At 44.1% G+C, this 18,679-nt stretch overlaps 1 protein-coding gene across 1 annotated transcript in view; it reads left to right on the forward strand.

The window, feature by feature from the left end:
* Nucleotides 1–18,476, forward strand: part of ankrd13b (ankyrin repeat domain 13B) — a 219,567-nt gene extending 201,091 nt beyond the window's left edge. The window contains exons 12-15 of the mRNA XM_034167937.1: nucleotides 2,582–2,770; nucleotides 3,489–3,655; nucleotides 17,893–17,969; nucleotides 18,129–18,476. Coding sequence (XP_034023828.1) covers nucleotides 2,582–2,770; nucleotides 3,489–3,655; nucleotides 17,893–17,969; nucleotides 18,129–18,330 — 635 coding nt within the window. The 3' untranslated portion in view covers nucleotides 18,331–18,476. The remainder of the gene's footprint in view (nucleotides 1–2,581; nucleotides 2,771–3,488; nucleotides 3,656–17,892; nucleotides 17,970–18,128) is intronic.
* The last annotated feature ends 203 nt before the right edge of the window (nucleotides 18,477–18,679 follow it).

Raw genomic sequence — 18,679 nt, forward strand, 5'->3', positions numbered from 1 at the left:
ATACATGTGGGAGCAGTAGAGATCAGACAAGAACAGTCTGAAAAGTTAAAGACAGACTTTAACAAACTTTTTGATGTACTTGATAAAGTGGGAATACAATCTTTCATCAGTGGACCCATCCCAAACATTGACAAAAGGATTCATTAATTCAGCAGACTGCTTCAGCTGTATACTTGGCTGTCAAAAGTATGTGAAAAGGTCCACACCTGAACAGAGGTGGAGTGAGACAACTAACAGATAACCTCTTCCTCGCTCTGAGAAATCAGAAAAGGTCTGAGCAGAATTTTGTCCTACGACAGAATGTATGAAATGTATAAAGAAATGTTATGTGTGTTCAAGCAAACTTTGTGTGGAACAAGGGAGATATATTTTTCTGATATCATTACAAAGTGTAGCAATAATTCCAGAGTCCTGTTTGCCACAGTAAATAGAATGACAAACCCTCCAGTCACACTGCCCTTGGAACTAATTTCTACATCTAAGTGCAATGAGTTTGCAATATTTTTTAATGACAAAGTTCAAGGCATTAAAAATGCTATAATTCCCACAGGATAAATGAACACCCCGCAGCCAGTTAAACATCTAGAGCTGACACATTTCACACCTGTCACTGAAAATAAAATTGAAGAGGTCATCTCCGATCTGAGTTCATGTACATGTTCTCTTGATGAGCTACCCACAAGATTTCTGAAGTCTGTGTTGAGCAGTTTGTTACCACAACTTGCTCACTTAGTAAATATTTCACTACAGACTAGCACATTTCCAAAAGATCTGAAAACTGTCGTTATTAAACCTCTTTTAAAAAAGAGCAGTCTCGATGCTGCAATTTTAAACAACTACCGACACATCTCAAACCTGCCATTCTTGGGTAAAGTCCTGGAGAAAGTAGTCTGCCAACAACTTATTAATTTTTTGCATCAAAACAATGTCTTTGATACTTTCCAGTCAGGTTTCAGACCCCATCACAGCACTGAGACAACTTTAATTAATGAACACCGATGCAGGCAAAGCCTCAGTCTGAGTTTTGTTGGACCTGAGCGCTGCTTTTGACACAGTGGACCATGTGATCTTACTACAGAGGTTAGAAAACTGGGTGGGAATCTCAGGCATTGTTCTACGCTGATTTAAGTCCTACCTGGAGGACAGGATGTACTTTGTTGAAATTGGTAACTGTCTCAGATAAAATGGCTGTGACCTGTGGAGTTCCCCAGGGATCTATTTTGGGACCCCTTCTGTTCAATCTATATATGCTTCCATTGGGTCATCTAATATGCAGCAACAATGTGTCCTACCACAATTATGCAGATGACACTCAGATTTACATGTCATTGACGGCAGGTGAACATTGGCCTGTAGATTTACTCTGTAGCTGCATTGAACAGATAAGTGTTTTGATGCAAAACAACTTTCTCCAGCTAAACTCACACAAAACTGAGATCATTGTTTTTGGTCCACAGAAAGTAAGGGAAGGTGTTATCAGCCACCTTGAGTCACTGTCTCTAAAACCTAAAAAGCAGGTCAGAAATCTAGGAGTAATCATGGACTCAGACCTGAATCTAAACAGCCATATTAAATCAATAACATCAACAGCCTTTTACCATTTGAAAAACATTGCTAAGATTAGAAATGTAGTGTCTAAACCAGACTTAGAGAGATTAATTCACTCATTTGTTTCCAGTAGATTAGATTACTGTAATGGCTTACTTACTGGTCTCTCTAAACGAGCTGTCCGGCAGCTGCAGTACATTCAGAATGCTGCTGCTTGAGTCCTGACTAGAACCAGGAAATACGACCACAGTAGCCCAGTGCTCAGGTCTTTGCACTGGCTTCCTGTCGCTCAGAGAATAGATTTCAAAACAGCTCTGCTTGTTAACAAATCTTTTCATGGTCAAGCCCCAAAGTACATTTGTGACCTGTTAGAACCATATGAACTGTCTCGGGCAATGAGAACCTCAGGAAGTTGTCTCCTGTTGGTTCCCAGAGTCAGGACTAAACACGGAGAGGCTGCGTTCCAGTTTTATGCAGCTAAAATCTGGAATAAACTTCCAGAAATGGTTAGACACTTTGACAATGTTCAAATCAGTGTTTGAATGACAACATTGACAATGTTTGAATTGATTATATCTGATTATAAATTTATGTAATTGTAAAGCACTTTGAACTTCCTTGTGTATGAATTGTGCTCTATAAATAAACTTGCCTTGCCTTGCCTATTGCCTTGCCTACAACAAATGTTATGGGCGTCACAGGAAAACCAAAGTATGTCAACATTCTTGACAGAGAAAAGGAATTTATAGACATCTTGAAAATCACACCATGAGCACAACGAGGTGATGCCCCAATGACGGAACATTCCAGTTTACTATAGACATGCTCCTGAACCCTCTAAGGAATGGACAACGTTTCAAACCCTGAGCTTCCAGGATGCATATTTTGAAACAATGAATGCCACTTTAGCTGATGGAATAAAATAACAGCTTTAATGATGCATAATTAAACTGATAGAATAGTGACAATTATTTCATACCAGAAAACATAAAAGTTAAATATATTAAAGCTTTTTAATCTCTTCTTCCTGCAGAGATCCCCCTTTACCACATCCTCAATGCCAGGATCACTTTCAGCAACCTGAACGGATGCGAGGAGGTGACCGGCGCCCGGGGTGACTTTGAGATGGGGGCGGAGAGGGACGGGCCTAGGGATGTGGCGAGGACAGACACGCCCTCTCCAGGAAGCGACTCCTCCAGTGTTTCCAGCTCCAGCTCCATCTGTGAGAATATGCTCGTCTGCATACTGTAGCGCTTTGTGTTGTATGTTGCTCTGCTGGCAGCGATGTGATGCTTCTGCGCTGTGATGTCATCAGTGACACCACAGATTATTTTCAGGTGTATAACTATATATTTGTTTTTATAAAAACATACCGTCACATTTCATGCAGAACCTTGACCAGGCTCAGTTCAGAAGATTTCTGAGCTTTATTTATAGGTGAAGTGGCAGTGAGCTTTGTGTGTGAACTGATTGTTTTCCTTTCATTGTTGTGTCACTTGATCACAATTAATGCCACATTAATTCTGCTGTCATGTGGAGATATAATTTGTTGTGCTTACCCATTGGAATTTCCCTGATAATATCTTGCCCGAAGTATCTATTCTGAGTTATAGTCAAAAATAAACCTGCCATGAAGTGTTTTGGCAACAATAAAATCTGAAGAATTTGTTTCTAAAGAACTGAGTTTTGTTGCTTGCAACCTCTATTATTACACACTACCAGTCAGAATTCCCATTCAGTTAATGGAAAAGTGTGTCAGAACTTTTGACTGGTACTGTATACATAAAAACCTGCTTGTTTTTTGTGGTATCTTATTCTGTTGTTCAGAAATGACTTCTCTCCTGCCCCACTCTCCACCTTTAGTCAGCTGTAGTGTCCTTTAGACTCATGTAACACACCTTACTGTCTCTTGCCTTTTGCCTACTCTGTGGGTGCTGCAGTGTCATGTCGCCTGGGAGAAATTCCCCCATGTGTGTTCGAGCCCCCGCCTGGATACACCATGCTTGGAGGCAAACAGAGAGACAGCATGAGGGAGGAGGAGGAGGAGGACCTTCTGCAATTCGCCATACAGCAGAGTCTGCTGGAGGCAGGCTCTGAATACGACCAGGTGGGCTGACTGCGATGGAACAACCATTACATGTATAAAATGCATTCAATCAATCAATCAATCAACTTTTTTCTTATATAGCGCCAAATCACAACAAACAGTTGCCCCAAGGCGCTCCACATTGCAAGGCAAGGCCATACAATAATTATGAAAAACCCCAACGGTCAAAACGACCCCCTATGAGCAAGCACTTGGCCACAGTGGGAAGGAAAAACTCCCTTTTAACAGGAAGAAACCTCCAGCAGAACCAGGCTCAGGGAGGGGCAGTCTTCTGCTGAGACTGGTTGGGGCTGAGGGAAAGAACCAGGAAAAAGAGATCGATCACTAATGATTAAATGCAGAGTGATGCATACGGAGCAAAAAGAGAAAGAAACAGTGCATCATGGGAACCCCCCCACAGTCTACGTCTAAAGCAACATAACCAAGGGATGGTCCAGGGTCACCCGATCCAGCCCTAACTATAAGCCTTAGCGAAAAGGAAAGTTTTAAGCCTAATCTTAAAAGTAGAGAGGGTATCTGTCTCCCTGATTCACACCTAAAGTATTTGAAATCTTATGATTTAGTGGCTGTATTTCAGGACCTTTTGTTGATACAGCATCTCACTATTAGCGATGGCCAGATGAGGCCTTGTGAAGCATTTGCTTTTTTCTTAGCCCACTATATAATGGTGCATTTAAAAAAAAAAAAAAAAAAGAGAGAGAGAATTTAAAGAAAACTGAACTGCAATATGCCATCTAGCCACATTATGCCACATACATTATTATTGGGTGTCAAAATTCAACTCCTCTTCCGTGTTGCGGCACCTGGGTAATGGATTAAGTAGGGGTAAAATACAGCAGGGACCTTGTGTGTCCTGTGGCTTCTACAGTTACCATGAAGACCCAACAGGAACCCTGAACACAAGATGGCTAATAGGGTTCTTGTGAAACAAGAAGTCCTCAACTTGCAATTAGGTGATGGCTTGTCACCAAATGGCCGTGACGGTGGATGAAGACTGCAGGAGGTCCTCAGTCCCCAATTGTCTGAGATATCCCACCCATTGGTCCAGGCTAAAGAACTGTCAAGGACCGTGTATTTTTATGTGTTCATGTACCGGGCCGGCTTATGTGTGTTGTTTGTGTCGTTTGTCGTCATGAGGCCGGTCATGGTTTGCTCAGCCCTGTTGCTGACCTAAGGCAGGACATACATCTGGAGCTGGTCCCCGGGCACCTAAAGGCGACTTCTGCTCCTAACTGGCAATTAGGATGGGTTAAATGCAGTAAACACATTTCATTGTGCAGGGAACATGTTCCATTGTGCATATGACAATAAAATTCTTTTGAATCCTTGAATCTTTTTAAATTTGTTGGCATGCAATGACATTCCCACATTAAACAAACACATGCACAGGCATCTCTAGATCACTCTAACATTAATTGACATTGTGTACCGAATGGATGTAAAGCTCTTCAACCTGAGCCAATTGAGAGCCAAGAAAAAAATCACCACCAATTTGCTCTTGGACTTCCAGTATGTCAACAACAGCAGTGTGTCATCCTTTACAGAAGAAAGTCTTCAGAAAATTCTGGAAACCTTCAGCCAAGCCTACACCAAGCTTGGTCTTCATGTTAATCTGAAGAAGAGAGAGATCCTGTATCAGCCACCACCCAGCATGGCCACTTCCTGCTTTGAGACAGCACAGATGTCTTGGAGAAAGTGACCCACTTTATATACCTTGTAACCATGTGCCATCAAATGCCGAGGTCAACCACGAGATCCAACACCGACTCAAGTCTGCAGAAACTGCCTTCAGTTGGCTTTGCACTCTTGTTTTCAACAACAGAGATCTTTGACACCAGATGAAAATCCTCATTTATAAAACCATCATGCCAACCTTACAAGGATCTCCTGAAGTGTGACCTCAAGAGCTGCTCCACTGACTGGAAGACCTGGGAAGAACACATGAGGGACCAGGCCAGCTAGTGAACAGGACTGCTGTGCCGCATTCACACTGGACGCCACGCGATGCCACAAATTCGCGTCCCTTGCCTGGCAATGGACACGCCACCATCACCCAGTGTGTCGCTCTGCTTGAGCTGCATTCACACCGGACGCCACAAATTCATCATTGGCTGCAGGAGCTGCGTCTGGATGATGGCCACTTTCAGCGGTACTTCCACCTCTCCAGGGCCCAGTTTGAGGACCTCCTGTCCCGTTCGCACGGGGACATATGAACAATTAAAAAAAAAAAAACAAATAACTGGCTGCTGCTGCAGTTTCTTGCTCTCCACTTCTTCTTCTTTGTCTTTCGGCTGTTCCGGTTAGGGGTCACCACAGCAGATCAATCGTTTCCATATCACCCTGTCCTCTGTATCTTCCTCTGCCACACCAACCACCTGCATGTCCTCCCTCAGCACATCCATAAACTACTCTTTGGCCTCCCTCTTCTCCTCCTGCCTGGTGGCTCCATCCTCAGCATCCTTCTCCCTATATACCCTGGGTCCCTCCTCTGCACATGTCCAAACCATCTCAATCTCACCTCTCTGACTTTGTCTCCAAACCGTCCCACCTGAGCTGTCCCTCTGATATGTTCATTCCTAATCTTGTCCATTCTTGTCACTCCAAAGAGAATCTCAACATCTTCAGCTCTGCCACCTCCAGCTCTGCCTCCTGTGTTTTTGTTAGTGCCACCGTCTCTAAGCCATACAACATAGCTGGTCTCACTACTGTCTTGTAAACTTTCCCCTTCACTCTTGCTGATATTCTTTGGTCTCAAATCACTCCTGCCACCTTTCTCCACCCACTCCACCCTGCCTGCACTCTCTTCTTCACCTCTCTACCACACTCTCCATTACTTTCAATCAATCAATCAATCAATCAATCAATTTTATTTATATAGCGCCAAATCACAACAAACAGTTGCCCCAAGGCGCTTTATATTGTAAGGCAAGGCCATACAATAATTACATAAAAACCCCAACGGTCAAAACGACCCCCTGTGAGCAAGCACTTGGCGACAGTGGGAAGGAAAAACTCCCTTTTAACATGAAGAAACCTCCAGCAGAACCAGGCTCAGGGAGGGGCAGTCTTCTGCTGGGACTGGTTGGGGCTGAGGGAGAGAACCAGGAAAAAGACATGCTGTGGAGGGGAGCAGAGATCAATCACTAATGATTAAATGCAGAGTGGTGCATACAGAGCAAAAAGAGAAAGAAACACTCAGTGTATCATGGGAACCCCCCAGCAGTCTAAGTCTATAGCAGCATAACTAAGGGATGGTTCAGGGTCACCTGATCCAGCCCTAACTATAAGCTTTAGCAAAAAGGAAAGTTTTAAGCCTAATCTTAAAAGTAGAGAGGGTGTCTGTCTCCCTGATCTGAATTGGGAGCTGGTTCCACAGGAGAGGAGCCTGAAAGCTGAAGGCTCTGCCTCCCTTTCTACTCTTACAAACCCTAGGAACTACAAGTAAGCCTGCAGTCTGAGAGCGAAGCGCTCTATTGGGGTGATATGGTACTATGAGGTCCCTAAGATAAGATGGGACCTGATTATTCAAAACCTTATAAGTAAGAAGAAGAATTTTAAATTCTATTCTAGAATTAACAGGAAGCCAATGAAGAGAGGCCAATATGGGTGAGATATGCTCTCTCCTTCTAGTCCCTGTCAGTACTCTAGCTGCAGCATTTTGAATTAACTGAAGGCTTTTCAGGGAACTTTTAGGACAACCTGATAATAATGAATTACAATAGTCCAGCCTAGAGGAAATAAATGCATGAATTAGTTTTTCAGCATCACTCTGAGACAAGACCTTTCTAATTTTAGAGATATTGCGCAAATGCAAAAAAGCAGTCCTACATATTTGTTTAATATGCGCATTGAATGACATATCCTGATCAAAAATGACTCCAAGATTTCTCACAGTATTACTCGAGGTCAGGGTAATGCCATCCAGAGTAAGGATCTGGTTAGACACCATGTTTCTAAGATTTGTGGGGCCAAGTACAATAACTTCAGTTTTATCTGAGTTTAAAAGCAGGAAATTAGAGGTCATCCATGTCTTTATGTCTGTAAGACAATCCTACAGTTTAGCTAATTGGTGTGTGTCCTCTGGCTTCATGGATAGATAAAGCTGGGTATCATCTGCGTAACAATGAAAATTTAAGCAATGCTGTCTAATAATACTGCCTAAGGGAAACATGTATAAAGTGAATAAAATTGGTCCTAGCACAGAACCTTGTGGAACTCCATAATTAACCTTAGTCTGTGAAGAAGATTCCCCATTTACATGAACAAATTGTAATCTGTTAGATAAATATGATTCAAACCACCGCAGCGCAGTGCCTTTAATACCTATGGGATGCTCTAATCTCTGTAATAAAATTTTATGGTCAGCAGTATCAAAAGCAGCACTGAGGTCTAACAGAACAAGCACAGAGATGAGTCCACTGTCTGAGGCCATAAGAAGATCATTTGTAACCTTCACTAATGCTGTTTCTGTACTATGATGAATTCTAAAACCTGACTGAAACTCTTCAAATAGACCATTCCTCTGCAGATGATCAGTTAGCTGTTTTACAACTACCCTTTCAAGAATTTTTGAGAGAAAAGGAAGGTTGGAGATTGGCCTATAATTAGCTAAGATAGCTGGGTCAAGTGATGGCTTTTTAAGTAATGGTTTAATTACTGCCACCTTAACAGCCTGTGGTACATAGCCAACTAACAAAGATAGATTGATCATATTTAAGATCGAAGCATTAAATAATGGTAGGGCTTCCTTGAGCAGCCTGGTAGGAATGGGGTCTAATAGACATGTTGATGGTTTGGAGGAAGTAACTAATGAAAATAACTCAGACAGAACAATCGGAGAGAAAGAGTCTAACCAAATACTGGCATCACTGAAAGCAGCCAAAGATAACGATATGTCTTTGGGATGGTTATGAGTAATTTTTTTCTTTAATAGTTAAAATTTTATTAGCAAAGAAAGTCATGAAGTCATTACTAGTTAAAGTTAAAGGAATACTCAGCTCAATAGAGCTCTGACTCTTTGTCAACCTGGCTACAGTGCTGAAAAGAAACCTGGGGTTGTTCTTATTTTCTTCAATTAGTGATGAGTAATAAGATGTCCTAGCTTTACGGAGGGCTTTTTTATAGAGCAACAGACTCTTTTTCCAGGCTAAGTGAAGATCTTCTAAATTAGTGAGACGCCATTTCCTCTCCAACTTACGGGTTATCTGCTTTAAGCTGCGAGTTTGTGAGTTATACCACGGAGTCAGGCACTTCTGATTTAAGGCTCTCTTTTTCAGAGGAGCTACAGCATCCAAAGTTGTCTTCAATGAGGATGTAAAACTATTGACGAGATACTCTATCTCACTCACAGAGTTTAGGTAGCTACTCTGCACTGTGTTGGTATATGGCATTAGAGAACATAAAGAAGGAATCATATCCTTAAACCTAGTTACAGCGCTTTCTGAAAGACTTCTAGTCTAATGAAACTTATTCCCCACAGCTGGGTAGTCCATCAGAGTAAATGTAAATGTTATTAAGAAACCAGCACCCTGTTGGGCAACAGCACCGGTGGCGGACATTGTTAACTCAGGCCGCGACCGATCCGGTATGGAAATTTGATTCTTAGTCTGCATAGTTGGGTTGGCTTGTTTTATGCCGGATGCCCTTCCTGACGCAACCCTCCTCATTTATCCGGGCTTGGGACCGGCACTCAGAATGTACTGGCTGCACACCCCATGTGGCCTCCAACTCTGTCATAATTGTGTTATAAACCAGTCACCATTTGTTTTATTATACATCTGTGTAGTTAATAAAATTATCTTCACGGCCGATTCGTTCGCGCACGCACGTGAACAAAAAAAAACAACAAAACTGGCTGCTGCAGTTCATCGCATTTCCCTCAAACTCTGTCATAATTGTGTTAAATAAAGGACAAAAGTCCTGCTCACAGGCTGGCTGCCAGAGACAGGACATGTCCACATCAAGTATAAACTCCAGACATCTCCACGTCACTACATATCCCTGATTGGTCATCGCGGTGCGACAAGATGAAAAAGTTCAGATTTTCAACTTGGGGAAGAGGGGGACGCGATGCAATGCAATATTACGTCACAAATGCACCAATCGCTCAAAATCGCTTTATTCGCATCCATCACGTTGCATTGCGTGGCTTGGGCTTTTGTGGCGCCACAACGCATACTTCCATAGGGATTACATGGCAACCTCTTGCTGCCCTTGCTCGCTTGCCATCTGATGTGAACGCGGCATAAGTCTTCCAAAAAATAAAAGGTATGGATGAGCAACATAGGTAGAGATGATACATGAGATGATTATTATTATATTTAATTTTAAATTGAAAACAAATTTCTACATTACCTACTTAAATATAGGTGCATTTGTCAGGTATTTCATAGTGCAAAAATTTGGCATATTCTACTTTCAAATAAGTATTTGATCCACTGTCAATTTTGCAAGATTTCCAACCTACAAAGAATGGAGAGGTCTGTAATTTTTATCATAGGTACACTTCAACTGTGAGAGACAGAATCTAAAAAAAAACAAAACAAATCACATTGTATGAAATTTTAAATACTTAATTAGCATTTTATTGCATGAAATAAGCATTTGATCACCTACCAACCAGCAAGAATTCTGGCTCTCACAGAATTGTTAATTTTTCTTTAAGAAGCCCTCTTATTCTGCACTCCTTACCTGTATTAATTGCACCTGTTTGAACTCGTTACCTGTATAAAAGACACCTGTCCACACACTCAATCAATCACACTCCAACCTGTCCACCATGGCCAAGACCAAGGAGCTGTCTAAGGACATCAGATACAAAATTGTAGACCTGCACAAGGCTGGGATGGACTACAGGACAACAGGCAAGCAGTTCGGTGAGAAGACAACTGTTTGCACAATTACTGGAAAATGGAAGAAACACAAGATGACTGTCAATCTTCCTTGGTCTGGGGTTCCATGCAAGATCTTGCCTCATGAGCTAAGGATGATTGTGAGAAAGCCCAGAAATACACAGGAGGACCTGGTCAATGACCTAAAGAGAGCTGGGACCACAGTCACAAAGATTACATTTGTAACACGCTGCGTTGTCATGGTTTAAAATCCTGCAGGGCAGCAAGGTCCCCCTGCTCAAGCCAGCACATGTCCAGGTCCGTTGACACTCAGGAGCAACCCAGGAAGCCTGTGGTAAATGTGCACAGTTTGAGCCCACAGTTCCTCACAATCCAAAATAAATATATACAAACAATCAATACTGAAGGAAAATCAATAAGTACAATAAATTGCATGATATGTGCAGCACCGGGTCATTGTCCCCAGCATTGGCTGAGGACAGCCGCTGTTCTGAAATCCCAGAGATTTCTGTACTGATAGTCTTTTGGTTTCTTCCAAAGGTACAGAGGGAGAAATATAAATAGATTTGGTGGGACAGGTCCTGAAGTAAACTGAGAGCTTACTTACCTTGCATTTAAGAGGAGAAAGTAGGCGAGAGGGAAGTGAGGCTGCAGCTGAAGGTTTTCTGCCAGAGGTTTCTTCTTTCTCAGTGCCGCTGCTTTTTTCACACCAGACAGGTCACTGTTAATTACCACTCCAGCATATGAAGTGAGGGAGGTTTTAAGTGTTGAATTTCCATGTTTTATAAAGCCTGTTTTTACCATAGAATGCATCAGTTTTGAGCTAATTTCTTCCCTTCAATCAGTGGTGGGCACAGTTCAGCTAACCAGTGAACAGGTAATTAGTAAAACCATCTTTTTGTTCACAGACTAACTCTTCAGGTAACTCTGAAACCTATTAGTGGAGCAAATAGCTTCCACTAAATTTAGTTCAGCCAACTCTTAAGTCAGCTATCATTTTCATGAAAGGACAGGCAGAAACATCTGTAAGCCCTAAAAATCATATGAGGTTCATCCGAAATGTATCCCACCTTATTTTATCCCACGCAAACAACTGCAGCATGCGAGGTGTCGTTTGGTGGACAGGTGAAGGAAACCTTGTACATGTACTGTGCCTTCATTGGATTTTCATGGTAAAATGACTTGAGGCCATTCACAAGCGGAAATGACCAAATGACTGACAGATTACGGACTTTGGTAATGATGACCGTCATATCACCAGATGTGGGGATTAGCACAGGCTCCAGTTTAACAGAGGATTTTGGCACATGAAGGGTGTGAGCAAAATTTGTGCCAAAGCACCTGATGATGAAGCAACAGCAACTGTCTGGAAGTTCCGCAGCCGCTCATTCTGCTCAGCTGATTCAGGGTTTTCTGATTAAACAGAACACTCCTGTGATTCTTCAGGATCCCTGCTCTCTCACACACACTTCTCCTAGCGGTTCTGCCATTGACAGAAGCATTTATGGAAGTCGTCTTTGGAATGGAGTCCAGCCGCGCCGTCACTTTCTGCATGAAGTCTTCTCGCGACTTAAAGTCCCCTTTAGTGTTGTTTTGAACAGCCAAAAATCACAGAGAGCCAGAGAATAAGGAGACCTGAACTTACTAGAAAATCTTTGGAAGGAGCTGAATGGGGGCATCGGACTGGGGGGGTAAAGGGTACTAGGTACCCAGGGCCCAGAGCATGGGAGCGGGCCCACAAAAAACTGGCATTAAATACATTTTTGTGTTGCATTTTATTAATGTCTATACAATTCATGTTGTAAAAGAATATAATTAGAATGAATGTATAAATGTTGCGAAACATGATTCTGCTCTAACAATAATATTGAAAGATCTCTCAGGGCCCTTTCCACCCCTGCACAGTTGTATAATGGTTTAGTCCAGGCGCACAGGCGGCACCCCACACACACACACACACACACACACACACACACACATCCCAAACGGGATCTGACAGCACGAGGAGAGGTTTTTAGGCTGAAATAAGACGTCTTTACTAAAAAAAAAAAAAAAATCCGGATTTCAAAAAAGAGAAAAAGAAAACTAAATGAGGGAAAACAGCTGCTAACCAAATTCCTTGAGAAGAGAGGTGAGCTCGAAAACTATCTTAACGTGCACGCAGGAACCTTATCAGCACTAAGAACATATAAATTCACAGTTTAACAGGGAAAGACACGATAAACCCACGCCGGTTTTGGTGGCAAAATAACTAAACAAGCAGCCGCAGCTCTGCTCATCTCCCCCCACAGGGAACACAGTCCACGTGGGAGGGAGGGAGGGGGACACGGAGCAGCAAGTGGCTGCTGTGACGACACGCAGGACAAGAGCAGGACAGGAGCAGGACAGCTTACTTCTGCTGCAAGAAAATCAAATGTCTTGACCCAGTCTCCCCTGACTTTCCACTGGTTGTTAGCACATTTATGGCAAATTAATTACCCAAATGCTAAAAATAACTGCGTGCATTTAGCACTGTCCCTTTCATTATATATGTGCAGATTTGGAAAAGTCTGTTTTATTACAATGACAGAAAAAACATGCATTATCCTGCTGTGGGATATAATATGACCACAGTCCAGTTGCACACTCACCTGCCTACAAAAATACATGCACACACACAAATTGTGTTAAATTAGATATTTTGCTGTGACTATAGATTTTATATCCCAAACCCTAATTTGTAGTCAAGTTAATATTGGGGTATATCTCATCCCATTTTTCTTGAAAATGCTGCAATTTGGTCCCCCAGACCACCCCCCCCCCCCCCAAACTCAGTATTGTTCGCCCAACTTTAAAAAAGGTTCTGACTCCCAGTTGTGATTAAGGTATACATGATTTAGACCTGGTGTGGCTACGCATTAGAAATTTGGTGTTTCCGTTCATAAAAAAGAATATAACAGTGTGAGGGGGGTCCCTCAATATAGCTAGTACCTAGGGCCCAGAATTTGGTGCTACGCCCCTGGAGCTGAAACATGAAACCTGAAAGAACTGGGGAAGATCTGTATGGAGGAGTGGACCAAAATCCCTGCTGCAGTGTGCAAACTTGGTCAAGAACTACAGGAAACGTCTGACCTCTGTAATTGCAAACAAACGTTTTGTACCAAACATTAAAGTCTATTTCGATTGCATCAAATACTTATTTCATGCAATAAAATGCAAATTAATTATTTAAATATCATACAATGTGATTTTCTAGATTTTTTTTTTTTTTTTTTTTTTTTTTTTTTTTTGTAGATTCTGTCTCCCAGTAGGGAGACAGAATGTAGGTGGGGAAAACTCGCAAAATCGACAGTGGATCAAATACTTATTTGCCTCACTGTATATTATGAAGTATTTGTTGTATGGCTGGGGTGCCTGGCTGCCTTTTGTTTCTGTTTTCTGTCTTTTGTTTTTCCTTCCAGGTGGCATGCGTTCAGGACTGAGTGGCTGTGTGGCTGAGTTATCAGGACCTCACCCTGATCACCTGAAGCTTGTCATGTGCAGCTCGTCAGGACTCACAGCTGTGGTTCATCTTTATGGATTGGGGCATGGTTGCATTTAAGTCTGGAGTACACAGTGTGTATTTGCCAGAGACTCGACCTTGTGACCAGACGGGTGAGATCGTCGTCTAGAGAGCCATCTCATCATCATGGATGCAGAGACCGTACCAGGTTTGATGCCATGGTCTGTGAAGGAGGAGGGGGTGAGGTCTCACGCTCGTCAGCACACTTCCTGAGGTACTTTAGGTTTTGTGACTAACATGAGTACAGTCAGTAAATGTGGTGTCCCTCACACCTTATTATATTGAGCTGTTATGTTAGTCGTTTAATCAGCTTCCACTGCAGTGGAGAATTGAACTGGGTGTTCCATGCCTGCAGGGTGGGAAGCTGATTGGTGATTAAGCCAGGAAGTGTTTGCTGTTTATGTACACCTTTGAGTGGTCTCTCTGTGTGTGGAGTGGTGGACTCACATTATGGTTCCTTCTTTCACAGACTCGGTTGGTCGCGGCCACCTGGGGGGTGTCGGCGGGGTCCTTGGGTCCGAACTGTTCTGGCTCTGGAACGTTTGTGCTGCTGGGAGCGCACCGTCTTTCCACCTCGCCAGACCGCGCACTTATTTGTTTGTAATTCTGCACATCACTGTTATGTTTATTAAATTCTGTTATCCTTTGTACCGTGCTCTGCTTATTTTATACTGGGTCCTTCAAATGCTGGTCGGTCCTCCGCCCGCGTCCGACACATAACAGTAGTCTCTGGCCACACATCACGGACCCAGCGGTAGCAGAGGCGGTACTGTGCCGGGAAGGCGGCAGCAGACGTCAGAAGTTATCCGGACCAGTTGCGGGTGCTCTCCGCCTGGATGGTGGGTGTCGGAAAACCCATTATTGAATAGTGATTTGAGCTCTCTTGCAGCCGTGTTCCTGTGTTGTTGCCTTATCCGTGGGTTGTTGTGGAGTGTGAATAGCGACGGCTTCGCGTCACACTTCGACCGGATAAGAGGTAAAACGGGAGCTGCATGAGTGTGTCTGTAATGGGTGAACGCGCACGGCGGAGTTCTGTGGCACGGGTCGCTGTGCTTCCTGTGTTACAGTTGTAGCCCCGCTTCCCCGGGTGAAGATAGCTACTGCGTCTGTTGTGTCAGCTCCGGCGTAATTTAGTTGAAGCACATTTTGGTTGTGTGTTACACGTAGCTGCGCACTGGGAAAGCAGCATGAGTTGTTTTCTCGGTTACCAAAGGGGTTTTTTATTTTTAGCATTTTGGCTCCCCCTGTTGGTGACTGAGTGACATTACCGTCATAGCTCTTAAGGTGGAACAGGTGTGTTCCATTTGTTTGAGCTTGACGGTATAAGTCACTTATTAGTTTTGTGTTGATTCATTTTTTGTGGGTGTTTTTTTGAGTTGGTTTTTGTGTGGGATTTTCTACACTATTAGTGTTCTGGGGTCGTGACCTTGCAGGCTGTCTGGAGTATGGACAGGACTCAGGTGACCTTGTGTTGGTCTGTTAGTCTTTCTTTTTATTTCTTTTGGTTTCACCTCCCAGGGTTTGATGGGACGGTCCTCTGGGGGGTGATGGGGGTGGGTAATTGGGTTGTTTTTTCTTTTTTCTTTGTTTGTTTTTTTTTTGTTGTGCCCTCTCCTCTCCTCTGGCTCCAGCCGTGTGAGCCGTAGGTTGTCGGCGTTGCTGGAGTGGTGCAGTTCGGTTATGCTGGGCGTTTCCCAGATAACCTCTGCACCCGGGAGGGGGTGGGGTTCGGGGTGTTGTTTTTTTTTTGTTGATTCCCTGTTCCACCTCCGGCTTCAGCGCACCTTTGAGCCGTCTGCCATCGGCGTAGCTGAGGTTTGGGGCAGTGGAATATACCCACAGCTGGTGGCTGGTTTGGAAGTCGGAGGGGTGGCGCTGTTTTGTGCCGTCTGCCATTACCGCTGTTCCACTCCTCCTGGTTGACTTCTGGGGTACAGTCGTGGTTGGTGACACTGGACGTACTTCCAGTTTCCACTGCGCCGAGGGGGTGGGGTTGGGGTTGTTTTGTTTGTATGGTTTTTTTTTCTTTTGTTTTTCCCCCCAGTTTCCGCCCTCAGGGTGTGAATGTGGTGTCCTCTGGGGGGGAAAGGGCTGTGGGTCCATCTAGCCATAGACGGCCGGGGCTGGGTCTGTTAGTCATGAGGGGGGGCGTCTCCTGGGGTTTGATGGAACGGTCCTCTGGGAGGCGCTGGGAGTCCCCGTGGGTGACTTTGGATCCCAGAGGGACCTCGGCTGTGGTTATTACTCCTGGAGCTGGCGGGATGTCCTCTGGGGGGTGTTGGTCCCTACATGTCGTCGGGGGGGGGGTGTTAGTGTTTTTTGTTTGCAAACTTAAGTTTGGGTTGTGTTTTTCTTTTCTCCTCTTCCCGGGGTTTGATGGGACGGTCCTCTGGGGAGGGGGGGGGTGGTTTGGTTGTTTGTGTTTGTTTTTTTTGTTTTATGACTAAACAGATTTTAAACAAGGTTGGACAAAGGCTGACCGCACAGGTTCAAGAACTCCTGGCCACACCTGTGCAAATTGAATGACAGAAACAAAGGCAAAGATGCAGTCAGAGGTGAAGACGTCAACAGTTCTGTTACATGAAGATTCAGTTGTTTCCAGCCATGGTCCCTGGAGGGGGGTGTTTTTCCTGGGCCAGGTTTGTGTGGTCGCCGGGAGGCTTCCCGTGAGGGTGGGGTGCTGTTGTATGGCTGGGGTGCCTGGCTGCCTTTTGTTTCTGTTTTCTGTCTTTTGTTTTTCCTTCCAGGTGGCATGCGTTCAGGACTGAGTGGCTGTGTGGCTGAGTTATCAGGACCTCACCCTGATCACCTGAAGCTTGTCATGTGCAGCTCGTCAGGACTCACAGCTGTGGTGCATCTTTATGGATTGGGGCATGGTTGCATTTAAGTCTGGAGTACACAGTGTGTATTTGCCAGAGACTCGACCTTGTGACCAGACGGGTGAGATCGTCGTCTAGAGAGCCATCTCATCATCATGGATGCAGAGATCGTACCAGGTTTGATGCCATGGTCTGTGAAGGAGGAGGGGGTGAGGTCTCACGCTCGTCAGCACACTTCCTGAGGTACTTTAGGTTTTGTGACTAACATGAGTACAGTCAGTAAATGTGGTGTCCCTCACACCTTATTATATTGAGCTGTTATGTTAGTCGTTTAATCAGCTTCCACTGCAGTGGAGAATTGAACTGGGTGTTCCATGCCTGCAGGGTGGGAAGCTGATTGGTGATTAAGCCAGGAAGTGTTTGCTGTTTATGTACACCTTTGAGTGGTCTCTCTGTGTGTGGAGTGGTGGACTCACATTATGGTTCCTTCTTTCACAGACTCGGTTGGTCGCGGCCACCTGGGGGGTGTCGGCGGGGTCCTTGGGTCCGAACTGTTCTGGCTCCGGACCGTTTGTGCTGCTGGGAGCGCACCGTCTTTCCACCTCGCCAGACCGCGCACTTATTTGTTTGTAATTCTGCACATCACTGTTATGTTTATTAAATTCTGTTATCCTTTGTACCGTGCTCTGCTTATTTTATACTGGGTCCTTCAAACGCTGGTCGGTTCTCCGCCTGCGTCCGACACATAACAGTATTGAGGCAATTCTGAAGCTAAAAGGGTTCTTAGCCTGGAACTGGCAGTGTGAACTGAAGGCAGTGGCCCCTGAGTGTATTATGGTAAAATACGTCTTTGTTAGTGTGTTAAATAAATCTGACGTAAACTTAATACTGTCGAAGGAAAATGTATTTCTGTTCTAGCTTCTCAAGAAATCCAATCTAGCCATAAGCAACACTGAAACTATAATTTCAGTGAGGATTCTGGTATGATGTTCTGCTAATCTCTCTGTCCACGTGTCACTTTTCTAGGTGACCATTTGGGAGGCACTGACCAATAGCAAACCTGGAACACATCCCCTCCCCTGTGACCCGAGTCGTCTGGATCGGTCAGTGATTCAGTCTCTCTTTCTTTTATCCCTTCTTCTCAGACTCTGCCACTTCACACTTATTCCACATCTAATACCATCCACCAAAAATCCAAACTCTTGAACACGTGCTTAAGTTCTTGATCAGTTTCAAACTCCTCCCCCACCTTCTCTGGTCAGGACCCCACAGCACAAGCCCCGCCCACCCACCAGCCTCTGCTCCACCCCCAACAAGAAGCAACCGACCAGCTGCAGCTACAACGAGCAGCTGCGCATCGCCATGGAGATCTCTGTGCGGGAGCAGGAGGAGGCGGAGCGTCAAAGACGACAGGAAGAAGAGGAGTTGCAGCGCATCATTCAGCTGTCACTCATGGAGAAATGAAAGCTGATTGGCCCAATGGGCATCTGAAGGGATCGGTCTACCTGAATGGGGAGAAGGACGGCTGGTGATATGTAGCCTTGAAGGCTACATTCAAACTTTAAGCACACGCTTTAAGTGATTGATAGTAAACACCATCTTTTGCCTCCTTCCTTCTCTTCCTTAATCTTAATTCTGGGATCGCACTACACCGTGTCAACCAGCAGTGGTGCCACCTGTCAAGTAGAGTGTTGGAAATTAAACTTGACACAAAATATTTCCGCATTTAAAAGATATATACTCAACAAAAATATAAACGCAACACTTTTGATTTTGCTCCCATTTTGTATGAGATTAACTCAAAGATCTAAAA

Source organism: Thalassophryne amazonica, chromosome 4 (assembly GCF_902500255.1).
Source record: "Thalassophryne amazonica chromosome 4, fThaAma1.1, whole genome shotgun sequence".
Taxonomy (NCBI): Eukaryota; Metazoa; Chordata; class Actinopteri; order Batrachoidiformes; family Batrachoididae; genus Thalassophryne; species Thalassophryne amazonica.